This window comes from Dreissena polymorpha, chromosome 15 (genome assembly GCF_020536995.1).
Source record: "Dreissena polymorpha isolate Duluth1 chromosome 15, UMN_Dpol_1.0, whole genome shotgun sequence".
Taxonomy (NCBI): Eukaryota; Metazoa; Mollusca; class Bivalvia; order Myida; family Dreissenidae; genus Dreissena; species Dreissena polymorpha.
This window is the reverse complement of record NC_068369.1, coordinates 50,943,880-50,966,104: the sequence shown is the minus strand read 5'-3', so window position 1 is coordinate 50,966,104 and position 22,225 is coordinate 50,943,880. Positions and strand designations below refer to the sequence as shown.

The following is a 22,225-nucleotide window of genomic DNA, read 5'->3' as shown; positions in this document are numbered from 1 at the left end:
GTATCAATTAGAAGTGAATCCGTGTAGAAATAATGAAGTTATAGTAAAAGGCAATTTTGGGTGGGTGTGGCCTATGTGGGCGGGGCGCCCCAGGGTTGGTAATGGGGCCATGCATAGTTGAGATTGACCGTATTGTCATAAGAATTGTTCAGTATCAATTTGAAGTAAATCGGTGTAGAAATGAAGAAGTTAATGTAAAATAACATAAAAAAACGAGTGAAAATCTCTGACCCCGCCCCACCCCAACCCCCATATCTTTTGACCCAAGGGTCAGATCAAAATTCCAAATAGTGCAGGGTCGCACATATGCTCATAGCTACCATGTGTGTAATGTTCAAGGTTCTAGTGCTTATAGTGTAGGAGGAGATAGTGACAAGGGCGGACGGACGGCAGAGATAACCACAATATCCCCACGCTTTTCAAAAAGCGTGGGGATAATTAAAATAAAAGTTAAGAAGAACATGTGTCGAAAAATGCAAAATAAGCCATATATTTAATTCTGAAATCGAAAATGTCTGTACAGTCAAATTCGCCAGCATGTAAATCACGCATGTTAAATGTGAATCTTAATTTAGTTTAATGGTTCTTTTTACATTCCTGCAACAATATCTATTCATACAACACACAAACACTAACTAAAAGACGAATGCTTCGGTCATTATTGGAAAATATGTACGAAATACCTTCGTCACAATCAGCTTGGAGCAAATTCGGAGCAATCTGCTTATTTGTCTTTGCTGCATTTTATGAAATTTGTCTTTTAAGTATAATTATCCTTGCCTATTTTGTGTAATTGTAACATATTTTATCAATATATTACAATTAAACACATATAACAAATCGTATAATCTTGCTTCAAGGGTTACTTTTTTTCTTTTTTCAATTGTATTCTTGTTTTTTTAACTGGAAATTTTTAGATCAAATGTTTACATTTATAAATATACGGCATTTAATGACAAACTTCATGACATGCCAAAATCTGTGAAAAGGCCCCTTCAAATCTTACTCAGTCTCACTCTCAGGTGTGCTTCAACGCATAACCGGCTACAAGTTTCAAATTTGTGTTTTCGAAGAGGGATGCATAGTCTTTATAAATTTGCTAGGACTCTAGAAATAAAACGATCAATAATTTTAACATCTTAATAGGTATAGTATCTGTATTTCTGGACGTATATAAGACGCAAACACTTACGTACCATGCGTGTTTTATTGAAACCGATTGACGTATGGCGGGAATCTGCACGCGCTTAGATTTGGAAAGACTCTGTAGTCATCGCAGCAAATCGTAAAAGTTATTTCGCTTGCAAAAAGGTATTTTTAATAAATGTAAACCTCAAAAGCGTATTTGAAAAGCATCATTAAAAGAACAATGCATTCACGAATTTAACTTTAAAAATAGTGTGATTGGGTATTCAAACTTATTGAAGTAATTTATGCAATACATTTTCGCGAGTTATAGTAGGCTACACATTACTAAACATGTAAGTACAGTCACTTTTAATATTTGAAAACAATATTGCACAATTAATTAAGTATTTATAGAATATTTAGTACTTAAACAATATGAACTTTAAATACAGATGACTGTTAAAATAAAAAAATTCCAGCACTTTTGAATTTTATTTTACTATTAAGTAAGTTTATTTTCATTTCATTATGAATCAATTTACAAAATCAGGGACCTGTTTGTATAGGTCCCTGAAAAAATGTACAGAAAATAAATCAAAACCGTATTTAAGATCATCAAATTTCTTACTAGTGACTGAAATCCAGACAGTTTTCCATCAAGATGTCATCAGCAGAGCTTGCTGTCGTTGTTGTGTTGCCGGCAAGTGGTACAGGGGACAGGTTTAGCTGTCAGACTCCGAAGCAGTTTGCCTGCCTGCTGGACAAACCCATATTTTTTCACACAGTGATGGCATTTTACAGGTAAAAAGCATTTTGTTAGTTTTTTTTCATGGCTACATCTCTGCCATTATCAAATCAGCTTTTAAGAAAATTTTGCTTCCGCTAAAGAAATTTCAAAACAGCTACGAGTTTTTCTTCATCACCCTTCAAATATAAACAAGAAATATCTTTTTAAAAAGATAAATAGGCGTCGATTGTGGTTGACTTTGTGAAAGATAATGAGATCAAAGAGAGTTATTGTCTTTCCGTGCGCAGTTCTTAGCTATTAACACTCAAGTAAGTTCTTGACATATAAATGTTTCCTATGTTATGTAAATTGTGTGCTTTGTTCTTTGTACAATTACATGTATATATATGCCAATAGTTATTTATATATGCATATGATTGTTGAAATAGATATAAATAAAAACAAAAGGAAATTGCTAAATATATTAAAACAAAACTGGGTTTCAATCCTTTATAACATTATAAATGCATTGAGTATTCAAACATTTACACAAAATAGCACATGCTTAGATAAGGTACCTGTTAAAAGACTACTAGCATATTTTGAAAAGTTTTTATCGATCCTGCAAGTATAAACCACCTGTGAACAAAGACAACGAAAACCACATCCCTTAAGTAGTATTTGTTTGCAGGTTAGACTTTATATTTAAAATTATGTATTATAGATTAAATTATTTAATTAAAAATTATTTTCCAGGTTTGACTGGGTACAAAACATTGTCATAATAGTGAGTACAGAACACATTGACAGAGTGACAGCCATGGTTGACTGCTGCAAAGACAAGGTGAAAGTTGTGCTCGGTAGCAACACCCGACATAGATCTATCCGGGAGGGCGTTCAAGCATTGATGCATGGTAAATAAATTAGGGACGGAAAGGAATACTTATGTTATTTTATTATTTGTTTTTCATTATTCAAATATATTCAAACATTAGTTTTTAAACTGTAGATTCTAATGTTCAAAAAAAGGTTCAGCAAGTTCCAAGGTATTGTTCCTGATTGCCACGGATATCACTATGTTACATGCATCTTTGAAAAAGGAGTTAAAGTTGTCATTTTTATTGTTTGTGTAGTGCACAGACAGTTGGAGATCACACTTCAATTAAGCACATGCATTAAACAAATGAAAGTTTTCCCAGAACCAAGGTTGATGTATAACTCTTTATGGTCAATTTTGAAAATGGTAGCTCTGACTCTGAGTTCTATATTTTATTCCGTGGTTCCGTGCCTTGTGCAGTAACACCATAAATTTTATCTTTACTTAAGTCCAGCCTGTACCAGATGTCGTGGTCATTCACGATGTAGTGAGACCATTTTTTGATGAAGAAGTTGTCAAGACCATCGTAAAAAATGCATTTGTTCATGGGGTAAGTCCATTTGTTCATGTTGTAAGTCCCTGGGGTAGGTCTATTTGTTCATGGGGTTAGTTCATTTGGTCATGAGCTTAGTCCATTTTATCATGAGGTACATCCATTTGTTCATTTGTTAAGTCCATTTGATGATGGGGTACATCATTTTTTTCATGGGATAGATCCATTTGTTCAGAAATACAGCAGTGAATGAAAATCATATACCTATGATGCTAGAAAATTAAAGTTGTATTTGTTTTCAAGCTTTGTTATTTAAAACCTTTTAAATATTTATGTGTTTCATATTTTTAAGTATTAGTAAATTTATAAGTTTAAACTTCTTTGGTAAAAAAAACTCATGCCATGTCATTCAGATGCAGTTTGTAAAAAAACGTGCAACTGAAAATGCTTTTTATGTAGTTTGTTTTCTAAAAAAAAATTGCTGAGAAGATACTCTTTCAACGAAAAATATCATTAAAGTAGAAAGTTTTGTCCCTGATTAGCCTGTGTTGACTGGAGAGGCTAATCTCAAACAACACTTTACGCACATACATTTAACCCCTTTTCTCAGAGCGACGCTAATAACTTAATAATCTTCTGTGGTTGCTAGGCAGCAGGTGTGACACGCCCTCTGGTTTCCACAGTAATACAAGGTGACGAGAACAACATGCTGACGGCATCCCTTGACAGGAACCTGTACCGTGCCAGTGAGATGCCACAAGCTTTCAAGTATGGGGTTATCAAGGAGGCCTATGAAAAAGTCAGTGTTATACAAATTTTAGTTTAATATAGTTAAAACTTATTTATTTGAGCTTGATTGTATTGAAAGCCCCAGGCTTATTTAAATGCTATTGAGTCCTTTTCCTGGGCCTAGAACCAGTACTTGGTGTCTTTGGGAGAGGTCTTAAGAACCATTCCACAGTGGGGATCAAATCTGTGACCCATGGTTGATAGGCCGACACCTAATCCATTACACCATGGCAACCTCTATACATTTTTATGCCCCCCTTCGAAGAAGAGGGGTTATATTGTTTAGCACATGTCGGTCCGTATGTCCGTCCACCAGATGGTTTTCGGATGATAACTCAAGAACACTTAGGCCTAGGATCATGAAACTTCATAGGTACATTGATCATAACTCGCAGATGACCCCTATTAATTTTGAGGTCACTAGGTCAAAGGTCAAGGTCATGGTGACCCGAAATAGTAAAACGGTTTTCGGATGATAACTCAAGAACGCATACGCCTAGGATCATGAAACTTCATAGGTAGATTGATCATGACTGGCAGATGACTCCTATTTATTTTGAGGTCACTAGGTCAAAGGTCACGTTAACCCGAAATAGTAAAATGGTTTTCAGATGATAACTCAAGAACCCATACGCCTAAGATCATGAAACTTCATAGGTAGATTGATCACAACTCGCAGATGACCCCTATTGATTTTGAGGTGACTAGGTCAAAGGTCAAGGTCACAATGACCCGAAAAAGTAAAATGGTTTTCGGATGATAACTCAAGAACGCATACGCCTAGGATCATGAAACTTCATAGGTAGATTGATCATGACTCGCAGATGACCCCTATTGATTTTGAGGTCACTAGGTCAAAGGTCAAGGTCATGGTGACCCGAAATAGGAAAACAGTTTTTGGATGATAACTCAAGAACACATATGCCTAGGATCATGAGACTTCATAGGTAGATTGCTCATAACTCGCAGATGACCCCTATTGATTTTGAGGTCACTAGGTCAAAGGTCAAGGTCATGGTGACTGAAGATAGTAAAATGGTTTCCGAATGATAACTCAAGAACGCTTACGCCTTGGATCATAAAACTTAATAGGTACATTGATCATGACTGGCAAATGACCCATATTGATTTTCAGGTCACTATGTCAAAGGGCAAGGTCACAGTGACCTGAAACAGTAAAATTGTTTCCGGATGATAACTCAAGAACACTTATGCTTTGGATCATGAAACTTCATAGGTACATTGATCATGACTCGCAGATGACCCCTATTGATTTTCAGGTCACTAGGTCAAAGGTCAAGGTCACAGTGACCCGAAACAGTAAAATGGTTTCTCGATGATAACTCAAGAACACATATGCCTAGGATCATGAAACTTCATAGGTACATTGATTATGACTTGCAGATGACCCCTATTGATTTTCAGGTCACTGGGTAAAAGGTCAAGGTCACAGTGACAAAAAACGTATTCAAAAAATGGCTGCCACTACAACGGACAGCCCATATGGGGGGCATGCATCTTTTACAAACAGCCCTTGTAAAAGGCTTAGTATCATTCTTAATTTTTTGAGCACAACTCCGATGATGAGATTTGAGTTTCCTCTTAGCTATTTAGCATTGAGAATGTCAGTCTGCGTATAAATAAATCTCAGCTATAATGATATCCACATAGTCATCATCTATCTGAGGATTGAGTCAGAAGCAAAAAACAACACACTTGTGTGAACACCAAATTTAGCATGATCAGTGTTAGACACTAACAGAAGTCCGGGAGTCTGAGACTCCTTAAAATGAGACTCAGACTTCTTGTTTTTGCATCAAGGGAGCCCGTCAGACTCTTGTAAAATCATCTTTGAATAAGATACAAAAAATCAGCTGATTTCCTTATTTGTTTCTCAAGATAAGAATGTCCGAACTTTTGCGGATCCAAAAAATCTGCCACAAATCATTCTGCTTGAACACATGGACATAAACAAAAGATTCTGAACTTATTTATTTTGGTTCCCTGTCACTGTCCGTGCGTGTAGTAATAGGGGAACATGCAAAGTATGAAATGATTTTGGCCGTTTTTTTTCACTGATATTTTTGCTGAAGTAAACTAGCATCTCCAAACAGTTTTCTCATTACTATAAAAATCATCACAATGCCAAAATTTGTTTAGACAGTGTACATTTTATGGCCCCAAGGTACTGTGAATCATTTGAGCATGAATGACCCGTGTCACTATCAATTTATGATTTCAGTGTTTTTTTGCAGTTTGTAGGCATTGTCATACCAACCACACTAATCAGTTCCTACCATGTACTCCTCCACGATAAAATATAGTGGCAAGTTACTGAAGAGACTGATGATGGCAACAGGGTGTTTTTCTTGTGGATATTGTGCTTTGCATGCAAAATATTGTCTGAACATGTTTTTATGGTGTAAAACCCAATGATGAAATAAATATAAAATTAAAATTATATTGTGTTTTACAATTTCCAATTTCTTGGAAATATTATAAAGAATATATTTAAAGCAATGAGAAGTATAGGGTTGTTCCACCCTTACGATGTGATTTGTTAATTATGACACTAACAAAACAGAAGGCTCAGAGAATATTTTTTAACCCTTATGTCGAGGTTAAACAAGCAATCATAATACATAATAGAAAATAGTATATATTGAAATCTTGCAATGATTAAGTAAATTATTTGCTTAAATATTACTGGAGTGGAATGTGTTGAATATTTTGCAATGTGATATAATAAATTTGAACAGCAGTCAGTTACAACTTCGATCTGAATACAAATATACACTAAAATTTTAACATTTCATGGATTGACCTGTGTTATTAGCCAAAAATATGATATAAAAAAGTGTCTTAACTGTTGGACTCCTAAATTTCAAAAGTTCGGAGTCCTTGGACTCCTTACTCAGATTAGTTAGTGTCCAACACTGATGATGATCAAAATCATCTCACAAATTGAGAAAAAAATCAATGGCTAGTCAGAATAATTACACTTAAGTATGTTTGTTGTACTAAGCCCATCATGAACACTCAATTTTTTGAGAAAACAGATGGTCGCCAAGGCGAAGTGGATATGGTGACTCTTAGCGACTGGGATGTCATGGGTTCGATCTCCACTGTGGGAGCCTTCCCCCATAGACTATAAGTACTAGTTCTATTCCCAGGAAACAGACTCGAGAGTGTTTCAAATAAGCCTTAGGCTTTTGATGCAATCAAGCTAAAATAAAAAGGTTTAAATTAAATTGTTGCCATGGTTTTCAAATTGATGTGTATGAATGTCAAACATATGCCTTCCAAGATAATGCTACCCAGTCAAATTGTTAATCTAGGTGGGCAAAATATAAATATATAGGAAGTTTAGGGGTATTGCACGCCAAGTAGAGTATTTTCAATAGAAGGCAGAGGTGGTCATTATTCATTACGATGCAATATTCATTATACCCAAAAATATATCAATTATAATTTTTTTATTGCACAGAGGGCCAGTATCCAGGGAGGTTTATGTTAACATGGGCAAATGTGGCGAACTTCAGGTGGCATTTTTGTTCACAAAGCTATTTGTAAGGGATGTGATGGATGAAATGTTTTCACTTAACTAAAAATATATTTCTTTTTTTATGATTATTAACTTTCTTTATCTAAAATACTTGAATAACTTAAGCTGTCTTTTAAAAAAACTTCCAATAACTTAACATTTGTTAATGAGCATACCATATACAATGTGTAAATCTATCTGTCAGTTCTCATTTTGGCCCTTATCCCCAGGCTGATGAGAATGACCTCGACTTTGGCACAGAGTTGGCCCTCAAACACTGCCAAACCCCGGCAAAATTGATTCCTGGACCGGACTGTCTGTGGAAGGTATGATCGTTGGTTGCTATGGTGATAATATCCAATCTGATGAAAATCATTACTGGTACGACACTTTTCTCAGAATGAGGCTCATTTTTACTTTTCACATTTTCACTTAAATACTGTAGAGGATATTTGTTGGATTCGGGGGATTATCAGTTTTAATTCACTGATATTTCACTATAAATCACCGGAAAGCATAAAAAAAATTCTTTTCATATTCTCATTTTCACACAAATACAATTACTTGTCATTGTATCTTAACAAAAAGTCTGCACAATGGATGGATGGTAATGCTTGTCCATAAGTTTCTTGTACATTAAATTTTTCAGTCTCCTGTGCCATTGTATTCAATTGTTTATATTTAGTTAAACAAAATGAATGACTGTCCATGTCTTTAAAGGGACCTTTTCACTTTTTAGCTCACCTGAGCACAACGTGCTTATGGTGAGCTTTTGTAATTGCTTTTTGTCCGTTGTGCGTCGTCCGTCGTCAACATTTTGCCTTGTGAATATTCTAGAGGCCACATTTATTGTCTGATCTTCATGAAATTTGGTCAGAACATTTGTCCCATTGCTACCTCGACTGAGTTAGAAACTGGGTCATGCTGGGTCAAAAAATAGGTCACTAGGTCAAAAAAAAGAAAAACCTTGTAAACACTGTAGAAGTCACATTTGATGCCCAACCTTCATGTAACTTTGTCAAAATGTTTGTCTAAATGATATGTTGGTTGTGTTTAAAAATGGTTTTGGTCATTTGAAAAACATGGCCGCCAGGGGGCGGGGCAGTATTCCTTATATGGCTTTAGAGAAACCTTGTGAACACTCTATAAGTCACAATTTTTGCCCAATCATCATGAAACTTGGTCAAAACATTGGTTTGATTGATATCTAGGACGAGTTTGAAAATGGTTCAGATCGGTGCAAAAGCATGGCCGCCAGGGGGCGGGGCAGTTTTCCTTATATGGCTATAGTAAAACCTTGTTAACACTCTAGAGGCCACATTTATTGTCCAATCTTCATGAAATTTGGTCAGAAGATTGGTCTCAATAATATCTTGGATGAGTTCGAAAATGGGAACGTTTGCTTGAAAAACATGGCTGCCAAGGAGTGGGGCATTTTTCCTATATATGGCTATAGTAAAATCTTGTTAACACTCTAGAGTCCACATTTATTGTCCGATCTTCATGAAACTTGGTCAGAAGATTCATCCCAATTATATCTTGGACAAGTTAAAAAATGATGCCCGTTGGTTGAAAAACATGGCCACCAGGGGCGGGGCATTTTTCCTCATATGGCTATAGTAAAACCTCTAGAGGCCACATTTATTTTCTGATCTTCATAAAACTTGGTCAGAGGATTTGTCCTAATGATATCTTGGAGTTCGAAAATGGTTTCGGTTGCTCAAAAAACATGGCCACCAGGGGGCGGGGCATTTTACCTAATATGGCTATATATCTTGCTTTTGTAAAACCTTGTTAACACTCTAGAGGCCACATTTTTTGTCCGATCATCATGAAACTTGGTCAGATGATTTGTCCCAGTGATGTCTTGGATGAGTTCGAAAATGGTTCCGGTTGGTCGAAAAACATGGCCGCCAATGGGGTGTGGCATTTTTCCTTATATAGCTTTAGTTAAACCTTGTTAACACTCTAGAAGCCATATTTATTGTACATTCATCATGAAACTTTGTCAGAAGATTTAACCCAATGATATTTTGGACAAGTTCGAAAGTGGTTCCAGTTGCTTGAAAAACATGGCCACCAGTGGGCTGGGCATTTTTCCTTATATGGACTTATGAATCTTCATGAAACTTTGTCAGTATATTTGTTTAAATGATATCTTGGATGTGTATGAAAATGGTTCTGGTCTGTTGAAAAACGCGGCTGCCAGGGTGTTCAATAGTCATGAAAGTTTGTAAGAACATTTTGTTCTAATGACATCTTGGGCTGCACAGAACAGGTCAGTTCCTTTGAATCTCAGGTGAGGGACTTTGGGCCTTTCAGGCCCTCTTGTTTGGTAAATTGACACAATTGTAAATGAATTGTTTCAGATTTGTAAATTTTTGTTGTAGCTATGATATTTGCATGGAAACAATACTACTGAACATTTACCATGCTCTAAAATAGCCATTATATGCATTTTTGACGATGTAAAAACCTGAATATTATAAAGGTTTACAAACGTGAAGCGATTGAATAATAATGAGAGTTCTGTTTTTATCGTTATATTTTGTGACACTATGACGATTGCTTATGTAAAGTATAAAATGCATCTCTCGCTGTATTAGCACAGTTGGTGGAGTGGTTAAAGTGCTCGACTTATACTCCAAGGGTCAGTGGTTTGAGCCCAGTTACGGATTACTTTTGTTCCTTCTTTAATTTTCTTCTTTTTTTTCTGAAGTTATGTAGTTCCAATGCTTACATTTATCAATTTAAAACATTTTATGACAAACTTCAATACATTCAAAAATCTGTGGATAGGTCCCTTTAAAAAGAATGAATGAGAGTCCATGTCTTTAATAATTCAATGAGAAATACTCACTGTTAACATTTCTGAATCTATGATTCTTGTTGTCATATTTTTAAATCAGAAAAATGTTGGCAATTATCGGATATCATTTTTGAATTTTTAAATAAGAAAAACTTCTGTATGTTGCAGATTACATACAAAAAAGATCTCTACGCAGCTGAAGGCATTATGAAAGGTAAATTAAAAAATATATGAGCTGTGCTATGTGAAAAAGGGGTCTAATGCATGTTTGTAGAGTGTCGTCCCAAATAAGCCTGTGCAGTCTGCACAGACTAATCAGGGATGACACTTTCTGCCTTAACTTGATTTTTGCTAAGAAGAGACTTTTTGTAAATAGAAAAATACCATCAAAGCAAAAGTGTCATCCCTGATAAGCCTGTGTGCTGTGCACAGGCTAATCTGGGACGACACTTTATGCAAATGCATTAAACGCTCTTTTCACAGAGCTCAGCTCATAATTATTGATGATATTTATGAGGCTAAATTCCTGTGTGTCTGTTTCTGGTTGTTTATAATCATAATTTTAATTGTACAATATATTTGCATTAAAGAATTAGTAACGGTCTCCAAGCTTACTTTAGATTTTCGAAGAATTTTTTTGTAGATTTTATATAATCGAATTTGTCATGATCATAACCATGTTTTGTGTGTGTTTTTCTTATCATTCTTGCTTCCAATATTTCCAGATTAAACCTACAAACCAAGAACATTAATTAAAACGCATTTTAATGTTTTTAATATTTGAGAAATAGTTTTTAAAAAATCATTAATTTTGCATAGAAAGTTCTCCTGTTGTATGTGTTTTTTTTCTTTTCAGAGACAGGTATTTGCGTGTGCATTCAGTCAGTAACAGGCAGTGCCAGTGAAGCTGTCCTGCAGTGTTTGGAACATCATATCTCAGAAAAAGGCCTCTCCTGCAAAAGGGTATGCAGTAACCACATTTAAGTGTATGAAATGAAAGAATAAAACCAAGGGCCATAACTTGTGAAATCTATCAACTGCCATAAACCAAGGGCCATAAGTTGTGAAATCTATCCACTCCCATAAACCAAAGGCCTTACTCGTAAAATCTATCCACTGTCATAAACCAAGGGCCATAAGTCATGAAATCTATCCACTACCATAAACCAAGGGCCATAAATCGTGAAAGCTATCCTCTGTCATAAATCAATGGCCACAAGTTGTTGAATCTATCCACTGCCATAAACCAAGGGCCATAAGTTGTGAAATCTATCCACTGCCATAAACCAAGGGCCATAATTTGTTGAATTTGTCCACTTCCATAAACCAAGGGCCATAAGTCAATAATCTACCCACTACTATAAACCAAGGGCCATAAGGTGTGAAATCTATCTACTGCCATAAACCAACGGCCATAACTGGTGAAATTACCAGGGCAACTGAGGTGATCATCTTACTTGACCAAAAAAAAAGAAGAAAATCTTCATGTTCATGAACTTTATGTAGATGATGACATGCCATAGGTTTTTGATACTGGTACAACATGTAAAGTGTGAATGTAGAGGAAGCAAACATTTTTCTACAGATAGCATTCTGAGACAATAATTGTTTTGTTGCATTATGTGTTACAAAGTATTACATCTGCCAGAAATAACAGAAGGAACATAAGATACTTTAATCAATCCCAGCTATCTGATGTAGAAGGGTATACAGGTTTGCAATTTTTGTTGATCTCGTGACCAGTCATTGTGGTCTTTGTTTAAGCATCAGAGGTCAAACAGTTTTAAACCAATCTTCACAAAATTCATGATAATGGGGTTGCTTCCAATATAACCAAAAATTTTGCGATAGGAATTACAAAGTTTGGGCTCTTTATTTTTCCAAAAATACTTCTTCAGTCGAGTTGTCTCCAGCTGTTTAACATTTGGTCACATGACGTTGCAACAAAAATCTTTATCATTGTTTACCAAACAGGTATTCAACTGAAACTTAACACATAAATTTGTAATCTTTGTGCGTGATCGTTGATCAAGGCCCGTAACTCTCCTGCATCATCGAATCTTAACTAAAATGATACAAACCTGGAAGGTCCACTGTTTTTAAAACAAACTACCTGACATTGTTGCCAGTTTTATTCTTTAACCCAAATTATTAGTTTATCAACTGTTGTTTTATATAGGTCAGTGAGGTGTCATTGGATTTCAACACCTACGTGTTTGTGCACACAGAAAAATCTGACATTACGACAATGCTTGAAACCATGTCACAAGAGGTCTGCGACTGCCACAGAAGAAACAAATATGAAATAGTCAAGCCATGTGTGATTCACGTGTTTGCTGGAAATCTTTTGGATACCGAAACGGAGAGAGAATTTCGTGAAACCATCGCAAAATTGTCTAAAGACCAGTGTAGCGTGCTTTGGTATGGAGTAATTTGCCAGGTACGCTTGAATGTGTGTTGTTCTGTTTACTTGCATATGTTTGTATATCCCCAAAAAGTTTAAAGGGGTAAATAGTAGTGGGCTTTTAGGTTTGCTGTTCTGCTGGTTTTCATTGCTTTGACATGTAAACTTGAGAAATGCTTGACATATTTCTAATACATTAATCACATTTCATACATCAAGACATAAATTTTGGTTATAAAACCCTAAATGTTGAAGTTCAAATGGAAAACCGGACTTTCAACAATATGAAATATGGTGTCGTTGGTCAACCACTGTCTAGACCAATGAAATCGTGTTTATTTTCCCCTACGGGTGAAACCGGAAGTGACTTATGGTTTGCGCTCTGTGTGCCAGTCTGTACATCACACTTTTCTGGATCCTGCGATAACTTATAAAAGTTCTTCATATTTTTTCAGGAAACATCAAACATGGATAGATGGCAATATGGACATTATGCATGTCATTTCATTTTGTTCCTACGTCGAGAATTCTTGTTGCTATGGCAACAAGTATATATAAAAAATAATCTGAAAATAATGGAGTTTCACCTGTAGGGGACTTATATTGCTTGGCAATAGTCTTTTTTATAGATCATTTTATAAAGAAGGAAAATATTAAATTGATTTTGTACTTAAATTTAGTGCAATTTCATCTTTTCCTTCTTTATAATACGAGATTAAAATTCAACAAATGAAAAACCTTTACATTCTTAATTATTTTATTTTCACTTTTCAATATTTTTTACCTGATTTTTTTTTTAGTTTGATGTTTCAAAAATTTGGAAATATACTAATTTTACAGAGCACCTGTGGCAGGCTTGGCAAAATGGTGGCGAGTCTCTGTTGGACAAGAGAAGACAGTTTCTCAGGACAGACATTTGTACTTCATTCATGACGTCTACTTACAGCTGACCAATGTGTCATGGACAACAGAGGAAAAACTATATCAATAGTACCTTACCTGCTTTTGAAGATCACGTGTGAAATCGAAAGTTAAGAACATGGGTATTGTCTTCTTATGGATCTTGCAACAAATTGAGCCTCTATCTGGAAAATCTGGGATTAATGCATGTTTGTGAAGTGTCGTCCCAGATAAGCCTGTGCATGCAGTCAGCACAGTTTGATCAGTGACAACTATGACTATGTTTATGCCCCCCTTCGAAGAAGAGGGGGTATATTGTTTTGCACATGTCGGTCGGTCTGTCGGTCCACCAGATGGTTTCCGGATGATAACTCAAGAACGCTTAGGCCTAGGATCATGAAACTTTATAGGTACATTGATCATGTCTGGCAGATGACCCCCATTGATTTTCAGGTCACTAGGTCAAAGGTCAAGGTCACAGTGACTGGAAATAGTAAAATGGTTTCCGGATGATTACTCAAGAATGCTTAGGCCTAGGATCATGAAACTTCATAGGTACATTGATCATGAATCGCAGATGACCCCTATTGATTTTCATGTCACTAGGTCAAAGGTCAAGGTCACAGTTACTCGAAATAGTAAAATGGTTTCCGGATGATAACTCAAGAATGCTTACGCCTAGGATCATGAAACTTCATAGCTACATTGATCATGCCTGGCAAATGACCCCTATTGATATCAGGTCACTAGGTCAAAGGTCAAGGTCACAGTGACTTGAAATAGAAAAATGGTTTCCGGATGATAACTCAAGAATGCTTACGCCTAGGACCATGAAACTTCATAGGTACATTGATCATGACTGGCAGATGACCCTTATTGATTTTCAGGTCACTAGTTTTTTAAGTTTTCACAATACAGAGGTATCCTCTTCCAGTTAATCCTAAAAAAAGGAATTCGGAAGATACAACAAAAATAGTTTCAATTATTGAACTAACATACAGTTACCAAAGGTATGTATGCCTTGTAAGTATTAATCTTTGACTTTAAATTTGTTTAATGATGTTTATTGAGACAAGTCAATGGATGACAATCTATTCCAGCAACTAGATGGGAAAAAGTTTCAGAGGCTATCTGCAGCAAACCAGTAGGTGTTCAATTTAATTCAGTTTTTGTTGGCAATCTTTTCTGGGATGAGATGGAACTAAATTCTGAGGCTGTCTTCAATCAACCAGTAGGTGTCCATTGACCACTGGGTCTTACTGCTTGTCTAAGGTGTAAGGCAGAGTAAATAGACATGTAAGGTAGAGTTAATAGATATGTAAGGTAGAGTAAATAGATATGCAAGGTAGAGTAAGTAGATATGTAAGGTAGAGTAAGTAGATATGTAAGGTAGAGTAAGCAGATATGTAAGGAAGAGTAAATAGATTTGAAAGGTAGAGTAAATAGATATGTAAGGTAGAGTTAGTAGATATATAAGGTAGAGTAAATAGATATGTAAGGTAGAGTAAGTAGATATGTAAGGTAGAGTAAGTAGATATGTAAGGTAGAGTAAGTAGATATGTAAGGTAGAGTAAGTAGATATGTAAGGTAGAGTAAGTAGATATACAAGGTAGAGTAAGTAGATATGTAAGGTAGAGTAAGTAGATATGTAAGGTAGAGTAAGTAGATATGTAAGGTAGAGTAAGTAGATATGTAGATATGTAAGGTAGAGTAAGTAGATATGTAAGGTAGAGTAAGTAGATTTGTAAGGTAGAGTAAGTTGATATGTAGGATAGAGTAAGTAGATATGTAAGGTAGAGTAAGTAGATATGGAAGGTAGAGTAAATAGATATGCAAGGTAGAGTAAGTAGATATGTAAGGTAGTGTAAGTAGATATGTAAGGTACAGTAAGTAGATATGTAAGGTAGAGTAAGTAGATATACAAGGTAGAGTAAGTAGATATGTAAGGTAGAGTAAGTAGATATGTAAGGTAGAGTAAGTAGATATGTAAGGTAGAGTAAGTAGATATGTAGATATGTAAGGTAGAGTAAGTAGATATGTAAGGTAGAGTAAGTAGATTTGTAAGGTAGAGTAAGTTGATATGTAGGATAGAGTAAGTAGATATGTAAGGTAGAGTAAGTAGATATGGAAGGTAGAGTAAATAGATATGCAAGGTAGAGTAAGTAGATATGTAAGGTAGAGTAAATAGATATGTAAGGTAGAGTAAATTGATATGTAAGGTAGAGTAAGTAGATTTGTAAGGTAGAGTAAGTAGATATGTAAGGTAGAGTAAGCAGATATGTAAGGAAGAGTAAATAGATTTGAAAGGTAGAGTAAATAGATATGTAAGGTAGAGTTAGTAGATATATAAGGTAGAGTAAATAGATATGTAAGGTAGAGCAAGTAGAAATGTAAGGTAGAGTAAGTAGATATGTAAGGTAGAGTAAGTAGATATGTAAGGTAGAGTAAGTAGATATGTAAGGTTGTAAGGTAGAGTAAGTAGATATGTAAGGTAGAGTATGTAGATATGTAAGGTAGAGTAAGTAGATATGTAAGGTAGAATAAATAGATATGCAAGGAAGAGTAAGTAGATATGTAAGGTAGAGTAAGTAGATTTGTAAGGTAGAGTAAATAGATATGCAAGGTAGAGTAAGTAGATATGTAAGGTAGAGTAAGTTGATATGTAAGGTAGAGTAAATAGATTTGTAAGGTAGAGTAAATAGATATGTAAGGTAGAGTTAGTAGATATATAAGGTAGAGTAAGTAGATATATAAGGTAGAGTAAGTAGATATGTAAGGTAGAGTAAGTAGATATGTAAGGTAGAGTAAGTAGATATGTAAGGTAGAGTAAGTAGATATGTAAGGTAGAATAAGTAGATATGTAAGGTAGAGTAATTAGATATATAAGGTAGAGTAAGTAGATATGTAAGGTAGAATAAGTAGATATGTAAGGTAGAGTAAGTAGATATGTAAGGTAGAGTTAGTAGATATGTAAGGTAGAGTAAGTAGATATGTAAGGTAGAGTAAGTAGATATGTAAGGTAGAGTAAGTAGATATGTAAGGTAGAATAAGTAGATATGTAAGGTAGAGTAAGTAGATATATAAGGTAGAGTAAGTAGATATGTAAGGTAGAGTAAGTAGATATGTAAGGTAGAGTAAATAGATATGTAAGGTAGAGTAAGTAGATATGTAAGGTAGACTTAGCAGATATGTAAGGTAGAGTAAGTTGATATGTAAGGTAGAGTAAGTAGATATATAAGGTAGGGTAAGTAGACATGTAAGGTAGAGTAAGTAGATATATAAGGTAGAGTAAGTAGATATGTAAGGTAGAGTTAGTGTTTTTTCCAGGCCGTTTTAGCGTGGCGAATCGCCATGCCCCTTATTTGTAGCGCCACGCTGCCCCTTTCAAAGCCATTTAGCGCCACGCTGCCCTTTCCAAAGGCCGCCGCCCTGCCCTTTCATGAGTACCCGCTGTTTTCTGTCCATATTGATAACATCTTTACCAAAGTGCTAAGCCGACTAGTATCAGATTATGGCCTCCGAGGCAGCGCATTTGTGAATAAGTCATGCGTGAATAACCCCATGTAAGTATCAATTGATATGTTATACCACTAATCGGTCGGTAATGTGTATTCCTCCACGATAAAATCGTGGACTGTTACTTCGGAGACTTTTGATGAAAAGCTCGATGTTATCCTTGTGGCATTTCATACATAATTCAGTTATATCAAAACATATATTTTTACCCATAATTACATTTAAAAACACAAACAAATTAATTATTTATCGATATCGTCTTAAAGATAATTAATTATTGAATTAATTACTGAGACGTATACTAATTAAACAGAGTGAGAATCGCGTATTAGGCGGACATATTAGACGATTTTACGTTGCTATGCGCACCTGTCGCTTACATCATTTGACATTTTGACAACATGGCGGACATACAGAATTAAATTGTGACTCGGCAAAATGGCAAATAACGTCGTAAACGATCGAATTAACGATGGAGATTATACATTCAGAAGGAATTTCTGTGATAATCAACGATGCATAAACATGTTTTTGATAGCAACAACATACTTATTTGTAATCTACTCAGTGGGTGTATCACGATATTTCACGGAAACCAGTGCTTGCATATTGTTTGCGATCAGTTTACTCGCAATTTTAAACATCTGCCAAGATTATCGTTAGAAATGGGATAAGATAAACATGATTTCATCTATATGTTAGTGGATCCGTGTATAATCAGATTCATATGCATATATGCTTTATTATCCCCACGTTTTTCGGAGAAAAACGTGGGGATATTGTGGTGATGTGCGTGCGTCCGTCCGTCCGTCCTGGCCACCTGCTACACCTACACTATTAGCACTAGAACCTTGAAACTTACATACATGGTAGCTATGAGCATATGTGCGACGTTGACAGTGACGGAATGTTGATCTGACCTCTGGGTCAAAAGTTATGGGGGTTGGGGCGGGGCCGGGTCAGAGATTTTCAGTCATTTTTTTATGTTATTTTACATTAACTTCTTCATTTCCGCACCGATTTACTTTAAATTGATACTGAGCCACTCTTATGACAATACGGTCAATCTCAACTATGCATGGCCCTTTACCAACCCTGGGGCACCCCGGCCACATAGGCCACGCCCACCAAAAATTGCCTTTTACTATAATTTCTTCCTTTCTACACCGATTCACTTCAAATTGATACTGAACCTCTCTTATGACAATACGGTCAATCTCAGCTATGCATGACCCCTTGACCAACCCTAGGGCACCCCGGCCACATAGGCCACGCCCACCCAAAATTAACTTTTACTAATTTCTACACCGATTCACTTCAAATTGTTACTGAACCTCTCTTATGACAATATGGTCAATCTCAGCTATTCATTATTACCAACTCTGGGGCGCCCCGCCCACATAGGCCATGCCCACATGGGCCACGCCCACCTAAAATTGCCTTTTACTATAATTTCTTCATTTCTACACCGATTCACTTCAAATTGATACTGAACCTCTCTTATGACAATACAGTTAATCTCAACTATGCATGGCCCCATTACCAACCCTGGGGCGCCCCGCCCACATAGGCCATGCCCACATGGGCCACGCCCACCTAAAATTGCCTTTTACTATAATTTCTTCATTTCTACACCGATTCACTTCAAATTGATACTGAACCTCTTTTATGACAATACAGTCAATTTCAACTATGCATGGCCTCATATCCCACCCTGGGGCGTCCCGGCCACTTAGGCCACGCCCACCCAAAATTGCCTTTTGCAATAATTTTTTCATTTCTACACCGATTTACTTCAAATTGATACTGAACATCTCTTATGACAATACGGTCAATCTCAACTATGTATAGCCCCATTACCAACCGTGGGGCGCCCCGCCCATAATAAGCCACACCCACACAAAATTGTCTTTCTCCCCACGCTTTTTGAAATGCGTGGGGATATTGTGGTTATCTCCGCCGTCCGTCCGTCTGTCCGTCCGTCCTGGCCACTATCTCCTCCTACACTATTAGCACTAGAACCTTGAAACTTACACACATGGTAGCTGTGAGCATAAGAGCGACCCTGCACTTTTTGGAATTTTGATCTTACCCCATTATGTCATATCAAATGTGTGGAAATGTCTTTAATAAAATTAGTAAGGACAAACAGCAACTCTTGCCAATTTGCAATTCGTTGCATCAAAGTAAGTGAACTGAAACAAACTTAAACGCTTTTAATTGGAAAACGAGAGCACCGCATAAAGGGTGCCACGCTCGGCTACGGGTGCTTGTCAGATTTTTTTTAAAGAGGTCACAATGACCTTGACCTTTTTCCTAGTGACCCCAAAATGGGTGTGGCACGAAGAACTCATCAAGGTGCATCTACATATGAAGTTTCAAAGTTGTAGGTGGAAGCACTTTGATTTTAGAGCCTATGTTAAAGTTTTATATTAGCGGTCACAGTGACCTTGACCTTTGACCTAGTGACCAAAAAATGGGTGTGGCGCGTAGAACCCATCAAGATGCATCTACATATGAAGTATCAAAGTTGTACGTGGAAGCACTTTTGATTTTAGAGCCAATGTTAAGGTTTTAGCACGACGCGGACGGCGGACGACAAGCTAGCTATGCCAATACCTCAGGTTTTCTCCGAAAACGTGAGCTAAAATACACAAAAAGAAAGCTTGATTACTGAAATACAGGAATGTACAGTTTCTGTTGAATTATATAATATTCCACACAAAATACACAACACGTTCATACATAATGATTCATGTATACAAACAATCTCTCAAATGAATGTTCTTATAAAATTTTGATCAGATAATTTTTGCATATTTAAAGGTTCAAATAAATCGTTAATTATTCCTTTTTATTTTCGAAACTTCGAACTTTTTTGCTATTGAATAATGTATACCTAAGTTCTCAAAAAAGCATTACTTTATTTTCACCAAACTTATTGTTAAAGACATACTTTATACCTTGTAAACTTAACAGCTAAAACTTAGGATGCAGAGATATAACAAATTTGAAAGAAACCCTATTTTGAGACTATTAGGTTTTAGGTTTTGCACAAAAAACTAATAGGACGGCAAGCATATTCCCATTATATGCTGTATCTATAATCATGATAATTTATAATGGAAATTGTTCTTAAAGCTGCAATAAACATACATACCGGTACTAGCATGATTCACAATGCATTAATATCTTGATCAATTGAAAATAATAAAGCATGCATGCAACAACATAAAATATTTAAGTGATAAAAAATAATGTTATGAGGGGACTTCTTCACAGATTTTCGTATCTTTAAAAATTTCTTTAAATTAATTTGCTAACAAAACTATAACATTTGGAATAGTTTTAAATAAATACAATAACCAAGGAAACAAGTATCGTTGAAAACGATGGATGCTCCCCAATGATGCGCTTTGTCAATCTAGGTGTTAATAACCACCTTAAAAATCTATTATTAGCCTTGGTGACCTTGACCTCGAACCTCATGACCTCAAACCTCATCAAACGGTAGAGGTCCATGCAAGGTACCTACATGCCAAATATGAAAGAGATCGGTAAAGTAGTGAAGGCCCTATGAGAAACTGTAACAAAAGCGTGACGGAAAATCTATTATTAGCCTCGGTGACCTTGACCTTGAACCCAGTGACCTCAAACCTCATCAAAAGGTAGAGGTCCATGCATGGTACCTACATGCCAAATATGAAAGAGATCGGTAAAGTATTGAATGCGCTATGAGAAACGGTAACAAAAGTGTGACGGAAAGAAGGAAGGAAGGAAGGAAGGAAGGAAGGAAGGACAAACTGGCAACTATATGCTCCGCCGAAATTTTATTTCGGGGAGCATAAAAATATACAAGGGCTGTTTGTAAAACATTCATGCCCCCCTATATGGGCTATAAGTTGTAGTAGCAGCCATTGTGTGAATACGTTTTTTGTCACTGTGAACAACGGCGGTGGTGGTGCTGGTGGTGGTGGTGGTGGTGCAACCTTAATTTTATTTTTGTCCGATGTTTATTGATACAATGCATTACAAAAATGCAGTTAGCCTTACATTTGGTAAAATTTAAATAAATTACAAGGCAGGCAAATGCTGTAACAAAAGAACATGCATAAACGGTAGTTGTTTTCCTTGTTTGAACCATGCTAAATCCTTAAAATGCCTATTTCCAGTAACTGTGACCTTCACCTGTGACCTTTGACCTCAAAATCAAAAGGGGTCATCTGTGAGTCATGATCAATGCACCCATGAAGTTTCATGATCCTAGGCCCAAGCGTTCTTGAGTTATCGTCTGACAACCACCTGGTGGACGGTGCAACCTTAATTTCATTTTTGCCCGATGTTTATTAATACAATGCATTACAAAAATGCAGTTAGCCTTACATTTAGTAAAATTTAAATAAATAACAAGGGAGGCAAATGCTGTAACAAAAGAACATGCATAAACGGTAGTTGTTTCCCTTGTTTGAACCATGCTAAATCCTTAAAATGCCTATTTCCAGTAACTGTGACCTTCACCTGTGACCTTTGACCTAGTGACCTCAAAATCAATAGGGGTCATCTGCGAGTCATGATCAATGTACCTATGAAGTTTTATGATCCTAGGCCCAAGCGTTCTTGAGTTATCATCTGACAACCACCAGGTGGACGGACCGACCGACCGACCGACATGAGCAAAGCAATATACCCCCTCTTCTTCGAAGGGGGCATTATAATAAAGAAAAGTCAGTCCTGTTGTTCAAACTAAGGACATATAGAATACAAATTTAGACAACACAGAAACATCTTTTTTTTCTGTCTGTTATATTTGTTTTAAGTTATCAATATCTGATTGAGTAACATCGTTTTTAGTGGATCCAAACAATTTTACATAAAATACTTAATACAAATCTTAAATTATGTTTATGACTTTAATAATGGATATCTTGTAAATGATTGAACACAAAATTGCACGTTTACTTTCTTTACATATAACTTTTAAAGGGGCCTTTTCACGTTTAAGTAAATTGACAAAATTCAAAAAAGTTGTTTCAGATTC

General features: G+C 36.0%; 2 protein-coding genes across 4 annotated transcripts in view; both read left to right on the top strand.

The window, feature by feature from the left end:
* The window catches only part of LOC127859526 (D-ribitol-5-phosphate cytidylyltransferase-like), a 204,189-nt gene extending 186,647 nt beyond the window's left edge, over nt 1-17,542 (top strand). The window contains exons 13-19 of one of the 3 annotated variants that reach the window (XM_052397033.1): nt 15,105-15,258; nt 15,303-15,346; nt 15,575-15,662; nt 16,295-16,338; nt 16,405-16,624; nt 16,669-16,778; nt 16,933-17,542. The gene's annotated coding sequence lies outside the window, so the exon portion shown is untranslated. Of the gene's footprint in view, nt 1-15,104; nt 15,259-15,302; nt 15,347-15,574; nt 15,663-16,000; nt 16,049-16,294; nt 16,339-16,404; nt 16,625-16,668; nt 16,779-16,932 lie in introns of those variants that run through there. The other 2 variants (XM_052397037.1, XM_052397035.1) reach the window with 2 other exon arrangements.
* LOC127859746 (D-ribitol-5-phosphate cytidylyltransferase-like) lies at nt 1,790-14,289 on the top strand. The gene is made up of 9 exons (XM_052397254.1): nt 1,790-1,929; nt 2,612-2,769; nt 3,182-3,282; nt 3,875-4,024; nt 7,789-7,884; nt 10,536-10,581; nt 11,224-11,330; nt 12,547-12,807; nt 13,612-14,289. Exons 1-9 carry the CDS (start codon nt 1,790-1,792, stop codon nt 13,702-13,704), a joined length of 1,152 nt encoding a protein of 383 aa, XP_052253214.1. The 3' UTR covers nt 13,705-14,289.
* Nucleotides 17,543-22,225: the final 4,683 nt, after the last annotated feature.

Bases quoted from the DNA above. Each gene is read 5' to 3' on its own strand.
- LOC127859746 (XM_052397254.1), top strand. From the start codon at position 1,790: ATGTCATCAGCAGAGCTTGCTGTCGTTGTTGTGTTGCCGGCAAGTGGT. The intron at 1,930-2,611 runs GTAAAAAGCATT...ATTATTTTCCAG, and splicing joins ACAGTGATGGCATTTTACAG to GTTTGACTGGGTACAAAACA. The intron at 12,808-13,611 runs GTACGCTTGAAT...CTAATTTTACAG, and splicing joins GGTATGGAGTAATTTGCCAG to AGCACCTGTGGCAGGCTTGG.